This window comes from Panthera onca, chromosome B3, assembly GCF_046562875.1.
Source record: "Panthera onca isolate mPanOnc1 chromosome B3, mPanOnc1 haplotype 2, whole genome shotgun sequence".
Lineage (NCBI taxonomy): Eukaryota > Metazoa > Chordata > Mammalia > Carnivora > Felidae > Panthera > Panthera onca.
Window position 1 is genome coordinate 143,520,199 of NC_138344.1, and position 19,966 is coordinate 143,540,164.

A 19,966-nucleotide genomic window follows, 5' to 3' on the forward strand; every position below is an offset into this window, starting at 1 on the left:
GTGAACTTGACTGTGCTCTGTTCACACGGCGAAGCTGTGAACGGTGGGTGAAGCAGGTGCGGCACCGGCCTTGTGGTAAAGAGCCCACTTAGCAAATTATGCCAGTGACGGTTATTATAAACAATCAAGGATGTACTTTGAAAGGCCGTTTAAAATCATGTTCTGGCAGGTACCGCTAAGGAGAATCATGCCAGGTGGAGCCGTGGCCCTAGCGGCTTTGGAGCTTGTCTTCGCCGCTTCCCGGAGGTGGTGTCCAGCTTCCTGTGCTGTGCCCCCTGTGTGCCCCCGAGGGTGCCCTGCCCCTCCCGGCAGCAGCACCCAGGGCCCCTCACACACACCCACGGACTGAGGTCTGTGTCTGCTGTGCTCACAAGGCTCAGAAAGGCCGTGCGGTACCGATTTGGTAAGAAACAAGAACACAAAATGATAAAATCCCACTAAATACCTAGAAAAAACTACAACAGGGATTGCTCTTTTTGATCCAGGGATTATGAGTGATGATAATAGTTTTCTCTGTTGTCTGTATTTTCCTCTGACGGGCAGGAAATCTGTTTTGTAGTCGGAGAGAATAGGGGTATTTTACAGAGGACCCAGACTTTGTGAGTCAGGTGCAGCCCCTCTGCTCCAGGACGCCCCCGTGGACATCCCTGGCCCATAGAAATCTGCATCCCTGGGAGTCTTTCCACCCCCCCGCTTCCACACCCACACACAAAGGATTTGGGGCCTGGAAGACTCGTAGCCCAGCCTCCCCATTCTGCAGGTGAGGAGAAGACAAGCCGGACGAAGCGAGGTCCCAGGGCTCGGGGGCTCAGTGACTCTGCCCAGACTCCTCAGCCTTGTCCTCATTGCAGGACGCCAGCCCTGTGCTCACAGAGCTTGCGTGAGCTGGGAGGAGGGGGCCGCCAGCTCCAAGGTGGCCGGGAGCCTCTCACAGAGACAGTGCTGGTGCAAGGACGTGACCGGGCCGGCAGACTGGACAGAAGGGGTTGCCCGCCGAATGAACCGTGACACGTGAGCGTGACCAGAGAGGCACCGTTGCGCTGGACCAGAGGGGGCCTGTCCCCATGCCCGGCCACCACAGAGCTTGGGGCCAGGCCGAGTGGCCTGGTCAGGCTGTTTCAGGAAGGAGCCTGCTCGAGGCGGTGCCACAGTTCCCTGTGACCGCGTGGTTGCAAGGCTGCAGCATAACGGCGGCGGGGGGTGGGGGGGGTGCATCGCAGAAGTCAGATGGGCCTGGTCAGCAAGGGGGAGACAGCACCCCTGGGGTGGGGCAGGGCTCCCCTCCACTCCCTGGGAGCTTGGATGTCAAGGGCAGGGGAAAGGGTGCCGGCAGTCACCAGGCCCTGTCTCCGCATTCATGCCTGGTGCCTTGAGTGATGGTCAGCCCTGGGGCCCAGGGCCCAGGTCCCACCTGCAGTGCTGGCCTGGATCCCAGCCTGTGGGTCTCATTTGGGAAACAGGTTGGCATGTTCCTAAAATTTCCACCAGACACCTCCGCTCCTGGCAGGAAAGATTTTGTATGAGTCAGGCCGTGGCCAAAGGCAGGGGTGGAAGAGAAGCTGGAATGGGGGACCCGGTCCCAAGCAGGCAGTCACCCTCCATCGGACCCTCTCATGGCGCAGATGCTTTGCAGGGAGGGGACGCACAGGCTGCAGCACCGGACAACCTGCTGTGAAGCCTGAACCAGGGCCCTCGGTCCACAGCCCTGCACTGTAGGATGGTGGTAGGGACCGCAGCACCGGCTGGAACTGGGTGACAGGATAAAAAGGAGTGATCGCAGCATCGCAGAGGAGTCCGCCCCATCGCTGTTGTCCTGAGCGACAGGCCAATGGCAGACGGTACCTCCTGTATGGCTCCAGTTGTATGAAATCCTAGGATGGGTCGGACAGATGGATCGTGATGGCAGGAATCGCATCCGTGGTTGCCTGGGGGGCCGGGGTGGGGGGGTGGATGGCTGCCAGTGGCTTGAGGCTGCTTCCCCAGGGATGACCATTGTCAAACTATGGTTCGTACACCTGCTGTGTGTTAACTTTACCTCAAGAGAAAGCTGTAAACACATACTGGCTTTAGTTGATGATTTACATGTTGAAGTATCCAGGGGAAACTCTGCTGATGTCTGCAGCTCTCTTTGAAGCACATCCAGAACAAGATGGTTTGCTGGGTAGATAGACAGGTGGACCCGTGAAGAGGCACGCACGGTGAAGTGTTATTGGTAGTGAGTGCGGGGGTGTTTCCTGTAGAAGTCTTTTGGGTTTTTGGTACGTTCCAAAATTGCCATAATAATGCTTGGGTAGGGGAGATTCGATCCCGTGTATGAAGTAACTGGTAATTCATCTCCTTTACTTTCCAGCAGAATCAGGATAGCAAAAAAAAAAAAACAAACAAACCTAAAACAGTTCTTCAAAATACTTCTCTGTGTGGAGGAAATACTTACCTCCCAGAGTAGGGACTCAGGGGACCCAAGTTATGTGGCTATAATAATGAGTAATATTGCCTCCCTCTGAAATCCCTGTTTTGTCCCAGCAGGGAGCACGATCTCCCTCTCACGTCCTTCCACCGACGTGCTCACGCTGTCTCAGACACCTGCTGCCTCGCACGTGGTCTGACCTCTGTGAACATTGAATGAGCTCTAGAATATTGTCTTTCAGATGCTCGTCTTCTAGCAAGACAGACAGCTGACACAGTCCTCTTGAGTTAAAATACCTTGCACACTGCGTGCACACGGGAGGCACAGTCCACATAACCACAGGAATCATCACTTGGAATTGAAATAGGAAGCTTTAGACCGGTTACATGGACTTCTGCTTCCAATCAAAACAGAGTAATAGGAACCAGATTTACCCTCCTGCCTGAAACAACAAAAATTCCAGACAAATTATATGAAACAGTGGTTTTCAAGACATTGGACATCAGACAACAAAGAATAGTGGTCCCTGACAAATAGGAAACAAACGAGGTGACCCCTATAGTTGCCAGGCTGTTGCATGAGCAGGGGGACCCCAGGTAGGGGCTAGCAGAGCGCAGCCTGCCCCTTGAGTTGAGGGCATAGCTCTGGGCAGGTGAGAGGCCAAGGAGGCAGGAACTTGGGGGAGGACTAGAGAGCTGCAGAGGCCCCACAGGGGCTCATGCGCAGAAACACACGTGTGAAGAAACAACGCGGGGACAGCGAGAGAGCCACCTGTAAACATCAGAGGGGACATGCCTGGGAACTCTGCAGAGGCAGGAGTAGTTCCTGATCTCACCATCCCAAGTGCAAAACCTCCTGAGCCCTAGCCTTAATTGGGTCATATCCCAAGAGCATGTGGCCCCAGTGATGGGGCAAAATCAGCCCTGTACTGAATATAATTCTAATACTGGTGACCAGAGCTTAAAAGCAAGACCTAGGGGTGCCTGGGTAACTCCGTTGAGCATCCGACTCTTGATTTTGGCTCGGGGCATGATCCCAGGGTTGTGGGATCGAGCCCCGAGTTGGGCTCCGTGCTGAGCATGAAGCCTGCTTGGGATGCTCTAGCTCTCTCTCTCTCTCTTTCCAGCCTTCTCGCTCACTTGCTCTCTTTCTCTTTCTCTTTCAAATAAAATAAAATTAAAAAACCAAGATCTAGAAGGATCAAACTGTTTCTAAGTAAATTAGCAGCATCCCAGAACAAAGCTCAAGAATATTTATAAATCATGAAAACATCCAGCACCAATAAGGTAAAATTCACATGATCTTAAATCCAATCAGAACTCACCAGGCAGGCAGAGAAACAGGAAAATATCGCCTACAGTGAAGGGAAGTAAATCTACCAATGGAAACTGACCCAGAAAGGATACAGATGATAAAATTCATAGGCAGGGATTAAAACAGGTGTTATAACTTTACTCTTTATGTTCCAGAAACTGGGGGAAAGATTGCATACATTAAGTAGAAAAATGGGAACTATAAAAAAAGACCTAGATCAAACTTGCAGGGATAAAAATTATAATGTCTGAGATTTAAAATAGTCTGGATGACATTAGTGACTGTGTAGACATTGCAGAAGAAAAGATTGGGGAACTCAAAGACACAGGAATAAAACCGTCCAATTCAAAAAAAAATTTTTTTTTTTTTCAAGGAGGGGGTGGGCACCTGGGTGGCTCAGTTGGGTAAACATCCAACTTCTGCTCAGGTCACGATCTCACGGTTCGTGGGTTCAAGCCCCATGTCAGGCTCTGTGCTGACAGCTCAGAGCCTGGAGCCTGCTTTGGATTCTGTGTCTTCCTCTCTCTCTGGTCCTCTCCTCCCTCTCTCCCCCCGCCTCAAAAATAATCATTAACATTTTTTTCAAAAAAATCCAAACTACATCACGGAGAGAAAAAAAGACTGGGGAAAAACTCAGAGCCAAGTGAGCATGGGACAGCCTCATGTGGCGTGGTTCAAATGCAGCCCAGTCCTGAGGCGAAAGAGGGGCGAGGGTGACAGGAAAAATACCAGAAGAAATATGGCCAAAGGGTTTCCAGATCTGATGAAGTAATTTTGTTGGGGGAAGAAGCCAGACAGAAAAGAGTGCATATTATATGATTAATTTATGTAAAACTTAGAGAATGCGGACTTTTGTAACAGAGAGCAGTGGTTGCTTGGGGATTGGTGAGGGCCGCGGGGTTGGGAGGGTCAAGCAGCGTGGGGATGGTCTCTTGAGTGCACACAAATGTCACTTTTCAGGTTGGACACTTTAAATGTGTACATTTTATGTGTGTCCGTCATACCTCTGTGAGCTGTCCAAAAATTGTGTCGAACAGTAAGGAAACATAAACGGGAAGGCAGTCACTTCGTTGTGTTGGGTGTTGCAGAGGGAACGAACGTGCATGGAGATGTCTCTGCTGGTGAGATCAGCGATAAATGACCAGAAAAAGAGGGTGCCACAGGTTACGAGAGCGAACACGAAACACCGATCACCCACGGTCGCCATCCGTGGTTCCCGTGGACGGTGCCGTCTTCGAACTGGGCCCTGAGATGGTGGGCATTTCCAGTGACCGGCCAGTCACGGGTTTGGCTGGTGTCTCTGAGGAGGGAAAAGCTTCGCACAGGACAGTTCGTGGTTGGGGACCGTGTGTCTTGTGCTTCTCAGCACCAAATACTGGTATCACCCAAATGAGACCTGGGAGCATAGGAGGCAGGAAAGGTATCACATAAAGAGAGGGCTCGGGATGCCCACTGGCCCAGGTTTGGGCAGGAGCTGAATGAGGAAGGGGAGCCGTGAGCCGTGGAAGTTCTGTGGTCCGTCGGTGCGTCTGCTGTGCGCACCGTGCGATCCAAGGCTGAGGCAGAATACAGGTGGAGCTCCTGACACCGGTGTTTTTGGGTAAAGGAAGCTGAGCGACGTTGCGGTCCGGGCGTTCCCTCAGTGACTGGATCGGTCCCCCCTGCGTGTACCTGCTGGCCCTGGTGGTGACCCCGCTCAGGTCCTGCCGAGCCAGCAGTGCTGTGTCCGCCGTGCTGCAGGAGCCTTCGCTCCCAGCTGGCAGGCACACGAGTGCCTTGGACAGACAGGGCGGGAAGCGGCCAGAGCCCCGCCAACCAGGACCGTCCCCACGAGAGCCAGAGCCCGGTTCCTGAAATCAAAAGAACCTGAACGAATACTTCTTTTTTTCCATGAGACCAAGTGACCTTGGGAGAGTTGCCCAAACTCACTGGCCCTTCATTTCGTGACCAGTAAAGCGGAGAGTCCGCTCCCCCTGAGGACCATCTGGAGGCATGTATTCAGAGGTCCACACGTAGGTACCTCCGCTGGAGATGAACGCAGCAGGTCTGGAGTGGGGCTCAGACGTCTCAGTTGGTTGCTTTGAATCAACGTCACACACATAAGTGCAGAAGTTAATGCGTCGGCTGGGCCCACAGGGTGTGCTACAAGAAACACGCCTCCCCACCCACTCTCCCCTCTCTGGGAGCCGCTTTCTTGTAGCTTCATATCCCTGAAGGACTGCCTAGGGAGCGGTTTCTGGATCCTTCTGGTTCTGTTTTCAGTTGACTCCCTGCTGGGAGAGAAGGATGCAGAGCAGTTCATGATCTTGTGCCCCCGCCCGCCTGCCTGCCACAGTGCCAGCATCCACAGTGCCTGGGGAAGGGGATGTGCTCCTCACAAGTAGCCTCCACTACGTTTCCCGTCTGGAGGACTCTCTTTTCCCTGGACTTGCTCATGGTCATGATTTGCCATCTTGGTTTTACATATCCAGCCCCAGGCTCTGCCAGTTGTCTCCGCTGTCCGTGCTCGAGGGCACATCAGGTGCCACCCAGGCCCTCCTCTTGGAGAGGTGTCTCCTGGAGGCTTTGGCCGGCCCCAGTCTGGCCTGGTCACCCAGTCTACCTGGGATTGCCCTTCAACCCTGCCTTCCATGTTGGGTCCTCTCTCTCCTGGACCTCCTGTCTTCCTCTTCCTTTGTTTTGGTGAGCTTCATCCTCCCGTCAGTTCCTGAGAATGGCTCATGGTACGTAACTTGAAAGTCTTTGGCCCAACTGGCAGTCAGCCTTGGCTGAGCAGAGCAGCCTGGGTTGGAAACTGTTTTCTTGTAGAATTTCGAAGGGTTTTCTCCACCATCTCCTACTGTCCAGCATTGCTGTAGAGAAGTCTGAGCCGTTTTGATCCCTGATCCTTGATATCTGACCTGCCTTTCTCTCTAGAAGTTTGTAAGATCTCTTTGTTCCCAGTGTTCCCAGAACAGATAGTGATATGCCCCGGGGAGGGCATAGTTCAGCCTCTGTGCTAATGAGCCTGGAGTTTGTGACCTGCTGCCCTCTGGCCATCGGCTTCCTGCCTCTGCCTGTCTCATTCTCTGTGCTCTCTGGGGTTCCTGCTTATGTGCCGGGGGCTTTCCTAAACTGGCCCCACTTTTCTTCCCTTTCTCTCCCGTTTTTTCTTCCTACACTTTTGTCCTACTTTCTAGAAGACATTCTCAGCTCTAGCCTGCAGTCTCTCTGTCGGATGATATTGTGGTCTCGTTTTCAGTTCCTGGAAGTCCCTGTCGCTGTTTCCTGCTGTCGAGCCTGCTTTCGCTCCCCTCCGAGGAGGTTTTTGAAGTTTCCTCTCCTCTGCGGTCTCCACGCCCCAGAGTTGCCTGTTCTCTGCGTCTGTCTCGTCTTCTCCGCGGCAGAGGCTTGCCTTAGATGCTGGCGGTCTTGGTTCTGAGAGAGGGGCACATGCCGCTGGGCGCCCTGTGAGCGTGCCAGGAACTTGTTCCCTGGGCGCCCTGCCCCGCATGGTGGCCCGGCTCGGCTGTTTTGCCGGGGTCCCCGCGGTCAGTTGCTGTCGGCCTTCCTGCCCCACTAAGGTCGTTCCTGCTCCCTGCACGCGTTCCTAACTCCAGGGTGACAGGCCGCCTGCCCCGTGTGTTGCAGAGGGAGTGCGTTCACCCTGCTGCCACAGCCCAGGAGGCTGTGGGTTTTGAAGCTCCGAGGCGGATTCTCACATACCTGCTGCTGAGAACCCGGGGGGAGGTTCTCTGCTCTGCTCCACTCTCCGTGGTCCAGCCCTCGGGATGCCCACGTCCCCCGTCCCCTCTCCTGAGCCGTCAGAAATCTGAGTGGTGCTTGGGTGGGTGGGGCTCCCTTTATACATCCCGGCTTGGGGCGGGGACTCAGCAGAGCCGCCCACAAGTGCAGGCGGGAGGCCACCACTCATGGTGTCCCATGCCGTTGGACACAACAGCCCCAGTTTGAGAAAGACTAAATTTTGGGCCACTTTCTTTCTTTTCTTCCCCATGTTGTCCTTGCTCCCGTAGCTCCTTTGAACAGGACTTGTATTTGAGCTCCCCTAACACCGTTGCTAAGAAATGTTACTCTTCTCTGGGAAGCCGAGTCTCCGCCTTTCCCCTCATTCTGGAAGGCTGCGATTCCCCATAAAGGACTGCCAGGTACCGTGGGCTGCCCGGACCCGCGGCAGCCCCCTTGTCCGTCTCCACCATACATGTGACTGCTGGTGAAAACACGGACCCAGGGACCCTTTCCCATGTCCCAGCCTGACAGGCGTGTGCCCCATACAGCTGTGAGCATCAGGAAGGGCCTGCAGGCCCCCGGGTCGCCTCCAGGGACCTTTCCCGTCCCGGCATCACTCCTCCGGAGGGCTGGGCCCGGAAGCTGCTACGCGGGACCGAGCATTCCTTTGAGTGGCTGCCGTGACGTCAGCTCTCAGAGACACGTGGGGACCCGTGCAGCTGGAATCAAGTTCCCGCAGCCTTCTTGCATCACTACGGCCTGGAGCCCTGATGCTCACCACGGCACAGTCGTCAGACTGGTGTCTGACAGGGCTTCGAGTGGTGGACAGGAAGAGCAGCCACGGTCGGTGTCACCAGCCCCCTCCCAGGAGGAACAGAGCATGAGCCCTGTCCAGGATGCCTGTCCCCGAGCGCCTTGGATTCATTCACACATCCCCCTGCTGCCAGCAGATGCTGGGTTTACTGGACTCCAAGCCACACTTCCAAGCGGATGCAGAGGGGGGTGTGGGAAGTCGCTGGAGCCGGTGCAGGAGTCACGGGGGAGAGGGCCTCTGGCTTTGCAGTCGGCCGGCCAGGAGAGAGGATCAGGGGAGCTCTTCTCCCGTCCGGAACTCGGAACCAGCCTCTGGTAGCCTCACTTAGCTAGGACAGCAGTTTCCGAGCATTTTTAGCGGCGGAGCTCATTCTTCAAATAAAATCTTACACTTAAGCCCGATTTGTGCAACAAATAGCAGCAGAGCTGCTCCCGTGAAACTGCCCGTGATGCGTGGGCTCTGCAGGCCTCGGGTGGAAGATCTCACGTCCCTGAGGCAGTGAGGACAGAGGGCTCGGCACAGCGGGCCCCACGGCAGCCCGAGTCAGCTGTGCCCCAGCCTCAGAGCTCGCAAACTCAGAGTCAGGAGCGTGGCAGCTCGCATGGCTCCCTCTCCGACTGAGGACCCAGAGCCCGAGGGGCAGGGGATCGGTCCTGGGTCACAGCGGAGTCCGAGGCAAAAGACAGCAGGCTCCGGCCCTCAGCCGCCTCGAGAGTCTGATGGTGCTTTAAATCGGGGCCTGTTAACGTCGGTGTCTGGTTTTCAAGCCTATCTGAGCTTAGAAGGAACAGACCAGACGCAGGGAGAGAATCTGCAACAGGCGAGGACGCAGAAGACTGAAAGCAAGCACACAAGTCAGAGCAAGACCGCGGGGGCCGCGCGGCTGGGGAGCGGACGGGCCCGACGGCTTCACTGCAGCAGCGCGGGCCCCAGGAAGAGTGGGGTCCACCCGCACAGCGCAGATGCGGCTCGCTGAGACGGGTGTCGGGAAGCGAAGGGATGTCTGGATGGTGTGGCGGCAGGGTTTGTGCCCTCACGGGGCGTCTTCCGGTGGGCCGCTGCCGGGCTGGCTCTCTGATCAGTGCGCCTCCATGTTCCCGAAACGTCCCCGCTGAATTTTATCCGGGTCCTCATAAGGCCCGCACCTAAGTGATCTGTCTAGAAGAATACTTCCTTTGGCTGTGAAACTTTCAGGTTTTTTTCCTCTTACCCTGGGTTTATTTCCATTCTGGCTGAGGGACGGGTGCGGGCGCATGTGCGAGCACGCGTGTGTGAGTGGCTGTGTGTGTGTGGCGTGTGCACACACGTGTGAGCACTCCTTAGGGTAGAGGCACACCTGCCAGAAGCGTAGAGAACTCTGACCTGAGCCCCAGGCCCCTGAGCTCTGGGAGCAGCTCCGCCGTAGGCCCTCACCCTGACCTTCAGCACGGATTTCATTATCAGTTTGCTTGCCCAGAATATGAGGTTACACTGGCCTCCCAGGTCCCTTCCAGCCCAAAATCGTTGGAGTGAGCCCTTAAACAGAAAAGCCAGAGTCTTTGTTAGCAAGGGGCATTGTTTCTGTGGAGCCTGGAGTTAGCTGCACCGCCCTCCCCCTCTGCCGGGGGCTTGCTGTCCCCAGAATGCCAAGTTCATGAACAGTTCCTGGGCAGGGGCTCTGTGACACGCGGTGACGTGTGGAGCGCTGTAGGCTGTGAAGAGGAAAGCTTGTCCAGTTCCCTCTGCTCCTGCCCAGGCCAGAGGAGTGAAGTGTGGGGGGCGTGTTGGATGGGGGCCCCTTAGGGCTGGCCAATGGGGGTGGGCCGTCTGTCAGAAGGTTCTTGCAGCAGGCAGTTTGCAGGCTGGGCTTTGCAGAGCAGGGAGGGCTCTGGTGCACACTCCCGGTGGGGGCCGGGTAAGGTCATGTGAGCACGCTGAGAAGGGGGGTGACGTAGCCCCAGCGGTGTGGGGCCAGGGGGGTGCTGCCTGCTGGTGAGGGTGCACACAGCCCCCCGAGGAGGCCCCGGGAGCAGTCCAGGCAGCGCACCATGGGGCTGGGGCTGGGTGCCTTCACACAAAGAACGACTGCTCAGAAGGAGGCTCGTGTGTGCCAGGCGCCGAGCCCGGGCACCGGGCAGGCAGGCACGGTCCTGCCTTCAGGGAGCTCACGGACCCGTAAAATTGGATGGAAACCCAACTCTGCAGCGAGTTGCGGGTGAGAGTGTGGATGCCTCCTGGGTCACACTTATCCCTGCCGTTGGCTTTCACTGGCAGAGGTGCAGGCAGCGGGCAGCAGAATCATGGGCTGCAGTCTTAACACTGTCTCTGGTCACCAGAGCCATTTCTCCCAGGACTGTGGTCTAGAGTGCCAGTTCTTGGGAGAATCCAGTGGCCGGAGTCCCAGTTCTTGGGGGAATATACCAGATGAGAAAGTTCGGATCAGAGCTAACAAATACTGTATATAACTCAAAAACAAGCTTGTGTCCGTTCCAGGAAGCACAGAACCTGTCTCATTTCTTCTAGCTCACACTACCTAAGCTGAGAAATATTTATTTTTTTTTTGAAAATTTTTTAATGTTTTTTTTGAGAGAGAGAGTGTGTGCGCAAGAGGAGAAGGGGCAGGGAGAAAGGGAGACAGAATCTGAAGCAGGTGCTGTGCTGTCAGCACAGAGCCTGATGTGGGGGCTTGAACCCATGAACCGTGAGATCATGACTCGAGCTGAAATCAAGTCGGACGTTCAGCCGACTGAGCCACCCCGGCGCCCCTAAGCTGAGAAGTATTTCTTTGCACTTGACTACTAAGGTGAAGCCCTTAACCTGAGAACAGTCCTGTGGGCCCCGGGAGGGTGGGATGGTCCGTCACACGAAAATGGCTCCTCCATTTGCACCGAGGGCCTGGTCAGGGTCTCAGCGTATACAGCAAGTTCTGCCTGTAGGATTTCTCGACTACTGGGAAAGGGCAGTGGTTTATTCTGTAATGCTGGTGGCGTGGAATAAATAAAATGCGTTCTTACTCCTAATAATTAGTAAGGGGCGTTTATCCTTTGAGAACGTAGGACACCAGCTCGTTTTCTTTTTTCCTGTGAGGTCTTGTTCAAGGGAAACTTTACGGCCCCTAGCAGCCCTTTGATTTGTCAGTATCAAAGCCTGTTGGTGGCTGTAATTAAATCCCTGGGTACTTCCAGTAAGGGGTGCGGCTCTCTCCCCACGCCTGTCCTGTAACTCCTCTCTAAAAGACAAAAATAAGCAGGAGCAGGGACGCATACTCACACGCTCACAGCCTTTGGAAGGACACCGAAGCTATATATATTCTTTAGCATTTCCAAATGATTCTTAAATCTTAAATTCCTTATTTACTCCATTTTATATTTGCAATCTTTATTTTTTTTTCATTTTTATGAAGTTTTGAATATGAATAAGCCAACATTTTAGCTTGCCTACTTCTTTTTTTTAAACTGAAATTTTTATTGAGATAATTGCAGATTCACATGCATTTGTAAGAAATAATAGAGATCCGAGTACCATTTCCCCAGCTTCCCCAGGGATAATGTTTTGCAAAACAATAGTGCATCAGCAAAACCGAGGCTTGTCAACTTTTTCTTTTTTTCTTTTCCTTAATGTTTATTTTTGAGAGAGAGAGAGAGACAGAGTGTGAGCAGAGAGGGGCAGAGAGATGGGGAGACACAGAATCCAAAGCAGGCTCCAGGCTCTGAGCTGTCAGCACAGAGCCCAAAGCAGGGCTCAGACGCACAAACCATGAGACCGTGACCTGAGCCGAAGTTGGACGTCAACTGAGCCACCCAGGCGCCCCAGCTTTTGCTTTAAAAAAAAAAAAAAATGTGGTAAACTGCACATAACATGAAAGTTACCATTAGTGGCATTTAGCACATTCATAATGTTGTGCAACCTTCATCAACATCTAGTTCCAGAAGATTTTCATCAGGTTTTGAGGAAACCCTCTACCCGGGAGCGGCCACTCTCCAGCCCCCCTTCCCCTAGCCCCTGGCAACCACTAATCTGCTTTTTCCCCCGTATAGATTTTCCTCTTCTAGACATCTCATAGTGAGGGGCTTAACATGATAAGCGGCCTTTTGCAATTGCCTTCTTTCCCAGAGCATCGTGTTTTCAAGGTGCATCCACGTCACCGGTGCCTCAGCCCTTTCACGGCTCAGTGACACTCGTCGGGCGGCGGACGCCTGGGTTGCTTCCAGCTTCCGTGGCTGTCGTGACGGTTGCTCTGGACATTCGTGTGGTTTTCGTTTGAACGCCCGACCCAGTTCTTTGGCACGTATCTGGGAATGGGATTTCTGGCTCATATGGTAACTCTGTGTTTAAGCTTTGGAGGTTAACCTGCCAAACTGTTCTCCCCACTGGCTGCACCACTTGGCATTCCCTCCAGCAGGGGGGGTTTCTCCACATCGGCGCCTCTCGTTCTTTTCCATTTTCCTCTTTCTCGCCATCCTAGTGCGTGTGGCATGGTGCCGCGCAATCGCGGTTCGCGTTTCCCTAATGACTAACGTCAGTCATCTTTTCGTGTTCTCGTGGGCCATTTGTGTTTCTTTAGAGAAACGTCGTTCAAGTCCTTTGCCTGTTGAATGGGGTTGTTTGTGTTCTTGTTGTTGGTTGAAGAGCTCTTTATTTATTCTGGACGCTAGACCCTTATCAGACATGGGACTTGCAGATATTTCTCCCATCGTGTGGACTGTCTTTTCACTTTCTTAATCGTGTCTTTTGATAGACAAAAGTTCTTAATTTTAATGAGGTCCATTTTGTCTTTTCTCTTTTTGTTGCTCGTGCCTTTGGTGTCATCTCTAAGAAACGATTGCCAGGTTTAGCTCTTACATTTATTCCTGAGCCCCTTGAAGATAATTTTGTATGTGACGTGAGGTCAGGGTCCGGCCTCCTTCTTTTGACTGTGTTCAGTCCGGTTGTGCCGGCACCATTTGTTGAAAGGGCTGTTCTCTCGTTGAATGATGTTGGCGGTCTTGGCGAAAATCACTTGACTGTGTGGACTGTTTTCTGAACTCCCAGTTCTGCTCCACTGACACGTGTATATGCCCGTCCTTCGGCCAGTACCGCACTTCGAATACTGTGGCTTCATCATAGTTTTGAAATCAGGGAGTGTGAGTCTTCCAAAATTGTCTTTTTCAAGATGATTTTAACTGTTCGGGGTCCCTCACAATTCTGTATGAATTTTAGGATCAGCTTTTCCATTCCTCCCGAAATAACAGCTGAGATTTTGACAGTAAAATCTGCAGACCACTTTGGGTAGTGTAGTCTTGCCTTCTTCTTGCCAGAGTGCAGAGCATTGTAGAAGGTAACCCACGGATACCCTGAACAGAATTAACCTGGGGTGCTGGTTTAAAAGGTCATTTCTGGGGCGCCTGGGTGGCTCAGTCGGTTGAGTGTCTGACTTAGGCTCAGGTCACGATCTCACGGTTTGTGAGTTCAAGCCCCACGTTGGGCTCTGTGCTGACAGCTCAGAGCCTGGAGCCTGCTTCCGATTCTGTGTCTCCCTCTCTCTCTGCCCCTCCCCCACTCAAGCTCTGTCTCTCTCTGTCTCTCAAAAATGAATAAACATTTAAAAAACATTTTTTTTTAAGGTCATTTCTGAGCCCTAGACCCAAGGTCTCATGCGGAAAGGCTGGCCCCAAGCCCAGGAACATGACATTTGTTTATTTGTTCGTTCATTCATTTATTCATTCATTTTATTAAGTTTTAGTTTTAATTCCAGTATAGTTAACATACAACGTTACACTAGTTTCACGTGTACAATATTGTGATTCGGCACACTTCCATGCGTCACCCGGGGCTCGTCACAGGTGCCCTCCTTCACCCCCATCCCGTTTCACCCATCCCCCCCCCCCCCCCGGTAACCATCAGTGTGTTCTCTGTAGTTGAGAGTCTGTTTCTTGGTTTGCCTCTCTTTTTTTCCCCCCTTTACTCATTTGTTTTGCTCCTTAAATTCCACACACGAGTGAGATCATATGTCTTTCTCTGACTTATTTTGCTCAGCATAATGCTCTCCAGCTCCATCCATGTCGTTGCAAATGGCAAGATTTCATTCTTTTTTATGGCTGAGTAGTAAGGAATGTGCCGTTTAATAAGCCCCACACACAAATCCTGGAGACTGTAAGGTTTAAGAACCACGAGGCCTGGCCTTTCTCGCCTTCCCTCTGGAGGACTTGGGTTCAGCAGAAACAAGTTTCCTGGTTTCAAGATGGCCTGTGCCGCTTCCTGTTCACCCCCATCCTGGCATTTTGGTCCTGCTCTCCCACGGGGAGGAGGGTTGTTGGGGCTCATTCCGGTTGCCTTTTGTGAAACCGCATGTCTCGGGCCGTATTCAGGAGCTCTCAGAGTGGTGGCAGAGGGCAGGCGACATCTGTGGAACCCTCTGCTGCCCGTGTCACCCTAGGCAGGCGCCTGTCTTTTCCGTCCTGCCCCCACCTTCGCCCTTCTCGCGAAGAGGCCAGGATGCTGTGCCCTTCTTGGAGTCCTCCGTGCAGCTGAGAAAACTTTTGTAGGTGCGTCTTATTTCTTACCATCTGCCCGCAGGCACATCTTCTGCCTTCTCTCTCCGAACACCTTCAGTCTGCGAGCCCCGGGTGCCAGCAGACCTCCCTGCAATTTGTGAGACCGGCCCTGTGTGGTGCCGCCCCGCCTTTCCGACTCCAGCCGCCTGGTCCAGCGTCCGCCCCCTCGCGCCTTCCTTCCCTGTGCTCTCACTCCGCCGGGCACGCTCTCCCCTGCCCTCGTGGCCTCCGCCTGACCACATCGTATATTCTCAGAACCCCTCACGGTTGCGGTCTTATGTGTTTTTGTGGGACTGTTTGGCTACTGATGTGTCTCTCACCAGACTTTAATATCCTGGAGCCAAGAAAATTAATCCCTAGCACCAAGCACAGTGCCTGGCACGTGGTAGATATGTCCGGGCGAATCTCCGCTGGAGGCTGGGTGGAGGCTGGGTGGTGAGTGGGCTGGTGATTGGCACGAGTGTGGCGGAGACATGAGGGCTAGGTGGGTGCGTGATGATAGGTGGATGATGGGTTAGATGGATGGGTAGGGGGCTGAGTGCCTGGCTGGCAGGCTGGCCAGTGCCAATTAGTATGTTTCCAGAACCTCCTTTCTGTCCACTTCAACAGACATTCTTCTGTTCGTCCTTCAGGAAAAAAACGTGTACCTTGTCAGGGCCACGGCCCCAGTGTCGTAGAGGATGGTGGGGGCCCGTGCGGCTGGGGGGGATGGGGGCCTGACGGTTCTTCCGCACGGTCCCCTCCCTCCCTGTGACCAGGCCCGTGCTAAAGGAAGAGGTCCTCCACTGAGGAGCCTCTAGGCTTGGACTGGGCCCAGACCCTGAGCCCTCCCCCTCCTCCAGTGACTCCAGGACATCACTTGGTCTTCCTCGTCCCCTCTCCCTTCCCCTCCTGGAGGCTCAGCAGCCCTCTCCCCTGCCCTCTGCTTCCTCCTGTGCCTTCCAGGCCCTCTGTCACAGGCTTAGTCCTCTTCTCACTTCGTACCCCTTTGCAGTCTGGTTCTACGGCCCCAGGCCACTCCCGGTCCCCCCCGCCCAGGTCTCTGGGGACTGCTAATGACCTCACTCTGTATTTCTCCTGATCCCTGAGTCATGCTTAATACCAGTGCCCAGCCCTTCCTGCTGACCACTTCTTTATCATCCTGGCAGTTACAGAAGTTTCCCTGGAGCCCTCATCCCCACCCCCACCCCCACCCGGACTGGGCACCAGAAGGACTCAGTTACAGATGCTCCTGAGAGCACCTCAATGATGTTCAGCCTTGGTTTTCAAGAAGCACCCCCCCCCCCCCCCCCCGCCCTGGGTGACGGCTGTGGGAGTCACAGCTGTGGTGGCACTGGGGAAAGGCATCTTATATTGTGAACTGAGCCAAAAGCAGAACACAAAATGACATAAGCCAGATTTTTCTTTAAAATAAAGAGCTAGGGGCGCCTGGGTGGCTCAGTCGGTTGAGCGTCCAACTTCAGCTTAGGTCATGATCTTGTGGTTTGTGAGTTCCAGCCCCGCTTCGGGCTCCGTGCTTGACAGCCTGGAACCTGGAGCCTGCTTTGGATTCTGTGTCTCCCCCTCCCCTGCTCATGCTCTGTCTCTCTCTGTCTCTCAGTAATAAATAAACGTTAAAAAAACTTTTTTTAAATGCTTTACATGGGGAAAAAAAGCTAAAAATATATCAAAGTATTAACAAATGTCCTCAATCGCTTTTTACAAGTCCTTTTTACTTGTTTTCCACGTCTCTCTAAGGAGCCTGTGGGAGGGTATGGCCTAGTGGTTGGGAGTTTGTTTTCTTCACTGGGTGGTGGCAGGGGCCCTGAGCAATGCCCGCTCTGTCCGAAAGCCTCCCGTGTGCTCGGTTTTGTCCAATCATGGGCGCGGGCTCACTTAGTCCCAGACTTTGTGGTGCCGACCGGAAGGTGCTGTGAGTCCCTCTCACGGCAACGCAGCCAGTGAACCCGAGGGCCCAGGCACAGCCAGAAGCCTCGAGAGGAAGGCCCAAGAGGCACGCACTCCAGCCACCCGGGTGTGGGCACCCCGCTTTCATCAGTACTTTTCAAAGAAATGAACAGTTTAAGTCTCAGAGACAAAAAGCACAGCATAGGGAGTATAGTCGACAATGTTGTAATTGTGCTGTTTGGTGACAGATGGTGACTGTACTTGGCGTCGGGAGCACTGGGGGGTGTATGGAGTTGTTGAATCAGTATGCTGTGCACCTGAAACTAATGTGACATTGTCAGTATGTTAATTATACTTCAATTTAAAAAGATTGAAACAGTCAGCAAACGAACAAACCTGGGGCGCCTGGGTGGCTCAGGTGGTTAAGCAACTTCAGCTCAGGTCATGATCTCATGGTTCATGAGTTCCAGCCCCGCATTGGGCTCTGTGCTGACGGCTCAGAGCCTGGAGCCTGCTTTGGATTCTGTGTCTCCTTCTCTCTCTGCCCCTCCCCCGCTCATCCCCTCTCCCTCTCTCTCTCTCTCTCTCTCTCTCTCTCTCTCTCCCCCCCCCCCAAAAAAAATAAATATTTAAAAATTAAAAAAAAAAGAACAAACCCAAAGGTAACAATTACTTAAAAAAAAAAAAACAAAAACTGAGCCCATAAAGTAAATCCGGCAAAGGTCCAGGGAGCCTGCTGAAGTGGGTGACGAGGCGAGACGCCGTGGGCCAGCTGCAGGGGAGCGGGCTATGGCTCGTTGGGCGGGAAGACACGGGAGCCCCAGCTCCCGGGACCCTGCACTGGTTCCCACTGGGAACTACCTGTCCGAAACCATCTCCCCCAGAGAGAGTGAAGTCATTTTCTTTCGTCCCAGGGATGTGCGCTGGCTGTGGCACTAGCACGCGTCCTGCTTGTCCTGCTTGTCCGTGCGGCCCTCGCAGGCGCTCGCGCTCAGCGGCCCGCGGGCCGTCCCCCCATCCCGCCAGCGTCTCAAGCCTTTGCTTTCCTCTCTGGGAAAGGGCCGTTGGCTTCTTTCACTCGAGGCCTCTCCCTGTCTTCTGTCTCTGACTCAGCAGCCGCGTGTGTTCATGTTTATGTTTATCAACGCACGGTGGCCCCGATCCTGCTCTGACGGGGTCCAGATAAGCGGAGCGGCCCCGTCCCGGCATGACACAGCCCGTCCTCCAGCAGACTCTGTGGCCTGTGCCTTCCAGGCCTGCTCTGAGGCCCCCACCACCGTCCCCGGGCCCAGCCATCTCTCACCCGGGTTCCAGGTCAGCCAGGGTCACCTCACGTTACTCCCGTTTTCCGAACTTTCTAGTGGCTTCTCACCTCACTCAGCACAAAGTCCACTTCCTCCCTCAGCCCGCGGCCCTGACGCCCTCTGACCTCTTCCCGCTCCGTCCCTGGACTCCAGCCACTTCACCTCCTGCTCCCCTCCAGGCTCTGCGCTTGCCGGGCCTGCCTGGCCCGCCTTCCTGGGGTGACCGGCTCAGGGAACCTTCCTGGTCACCCACCCCTCACGCCCCAGGGCTCTCCTCGCCACCCCCTCTGTTACTGCATTGGTGAGTTATGCCTTGCCCAGCCCTCCTAGTAAAATGGAAGCTCCTGGGGCCAGGGGTGTGTAATTTGTCTGCACTTGAGGTTTCCCCAGTGCCTAGCACAGGGCCCGGTGCACTGAAGGTGCTGTTTTTGGAACAAATGACTGTGTGGCCCCAGATGGAGGTGTGCAGGAGACAGCTGATCCGAGACCTCAGGCAGCATGAGCATCCGGCGGGGGTGGCGGGGTGTTCCGTGGGACCCCGTGTGGGAAATGCTGCAGGATGGTTGACTTCACAGGGTATGTGCATAGGGATGGGCTGCCCTTCCTCTTCCTCTTTGAATGCGCAGGTCCCGGCATCCGTGTGTGCTTTATTCTGCCCACTTATGCTCCTCTGCCCTTGAGAACTGGCCTACGTCCCTCCCTCTCCCCATGGCCTCCCTGGGCTGCCCTGTGGGAAGGCCTCCAGCTTCGGGGGGTGGGGGACGGCCAGCTGGGGAGTGCCATTACCTTTTTCACATGCAGCTTCTGAGCCACCCGCTCCATGGGAGGTTCAAGTCCTGCGTGGGGTCTGCAGAGCAGGGAGGGTGGCGACTGGGTAGACACTCAGACTCGTGTTCTGCTTCCAGATCTGGGTGTGGTTACCTGGCTGCGCTCAGATTATGAAAACCCATCGAGCTACACACTTAGGATTTGTGTGCTTTTTTGGGTGCGCGTGGTCCTTCGATAAAAAGTTGTCCCTTTATTGGATGAGAGCAAGCCAAGAGCTTGGCTCGGATGGCGTTTCAGCGGCAGGCAGGGAGCAGCGCGCACCTTCAGGCAGGTGGACGTCACCAGGCCGGGCTGTGAGGCTCAGGGCTTGCCGGGTGAAGGAGGGTGTGCGGAGGGAGTGGGCGGGAAGGGGGTGATGACGGGGCGCAGAGGGGTGCGGACTCAGGCTGAGCCTGGGCCACGAGGGGAACCCCCAGTGCATTCTGTGGGAGAAGTGCAGGAAGGCAGGCGGGCCCGCCGGACCCCAGAAGGATGGACAGGGTGGGTGCAGGCGCAGGGTAGAGGCAGGAGGGAGAGCTGTCGACAGCCAGGCCCTGGAGCAGGGGGAGCTGAGGGCCCCCCAAAGACGTGTGAGAGATCGCAGAGCCCGAGTCGGAGGGAGAGACGATGCAAAGCCTGGCCTTCGCGTGGCCTTTCTCCTTGTCCTCGCCCTCCTGCCTCTTTCCCGGGGGCCTCTCCACCCACCCTCTCTGTTCTTTCCCCGTCGTGACACCCCACTTCTTTCTTCCGTGTTCCCTGGCCCATCACAGCCTTCTCTGTCTTCCGTTGTTCTGCTTGTCCACAGACACCACCCCAAAAGTCAGGGGCTTTAAACAGTCGTTTATTATTGTTACGCCTCAGAAGCAGGCGGTCTGCGGGGACAGCTCCTCTGGGCGCCCCCAGGGCTGGGCCTGGGGGGCCCGTGCTCGCCTCCTCCTCTGTGCATCCTCTGCATAGCCCGCTTCTCACGCCGCGGGGCTCTTGTGGGAAGAGCCACTAGGTCGCTGCTCCCGGACCCCAGGTTCAGACCTGCCGTCGAGTTGCTTCTGCCATGTCTTATTGGTTAAAGAAGTCACAGGCCAGATTCCAGGAGAGGGGACAGACCCTGTGTCTCAGTGGGGCCACGACTCGGGACGTGGGTGGGGCTGTGTGCGGTGCCTCTACAAATGCTATGAGGACACAGTCCTGTTCCCTC

The 19,966-nt window shown here is 54.7% G+C and overlaps 1 protein-coding gene across 5 annotated transcripts in view; it reads left to right on the forward strand.

The window, feature by feature from the left end:
• TECPR2 (tectonin beta-propeller repeat containing 2) overlaps positions 1-19,966 on the forward strand; it is a 107,952-nt gene that overhangs the window by 81,688 nt on the left and 6,298 nt on the right. Inside the window, exon 18 of one of the 5 annotated variants that reach the window (XM_060620772.3) lies at positions 170-2,393. The exons of the other annotated variants lie outside the window; for them this stretch is intronic. Within the exon in view, the coding sequence (XP_060476755.3) occupies positions 170-349 (180 nt within the window). The 3' untranslated portion in view covers positions 350-2,393. Of the gene's footprint in view, positions 1-169; positions 2,394-19,966 lie in introns of those variants that run through there. 5 annotated transcript variants of the gene reach the window in all.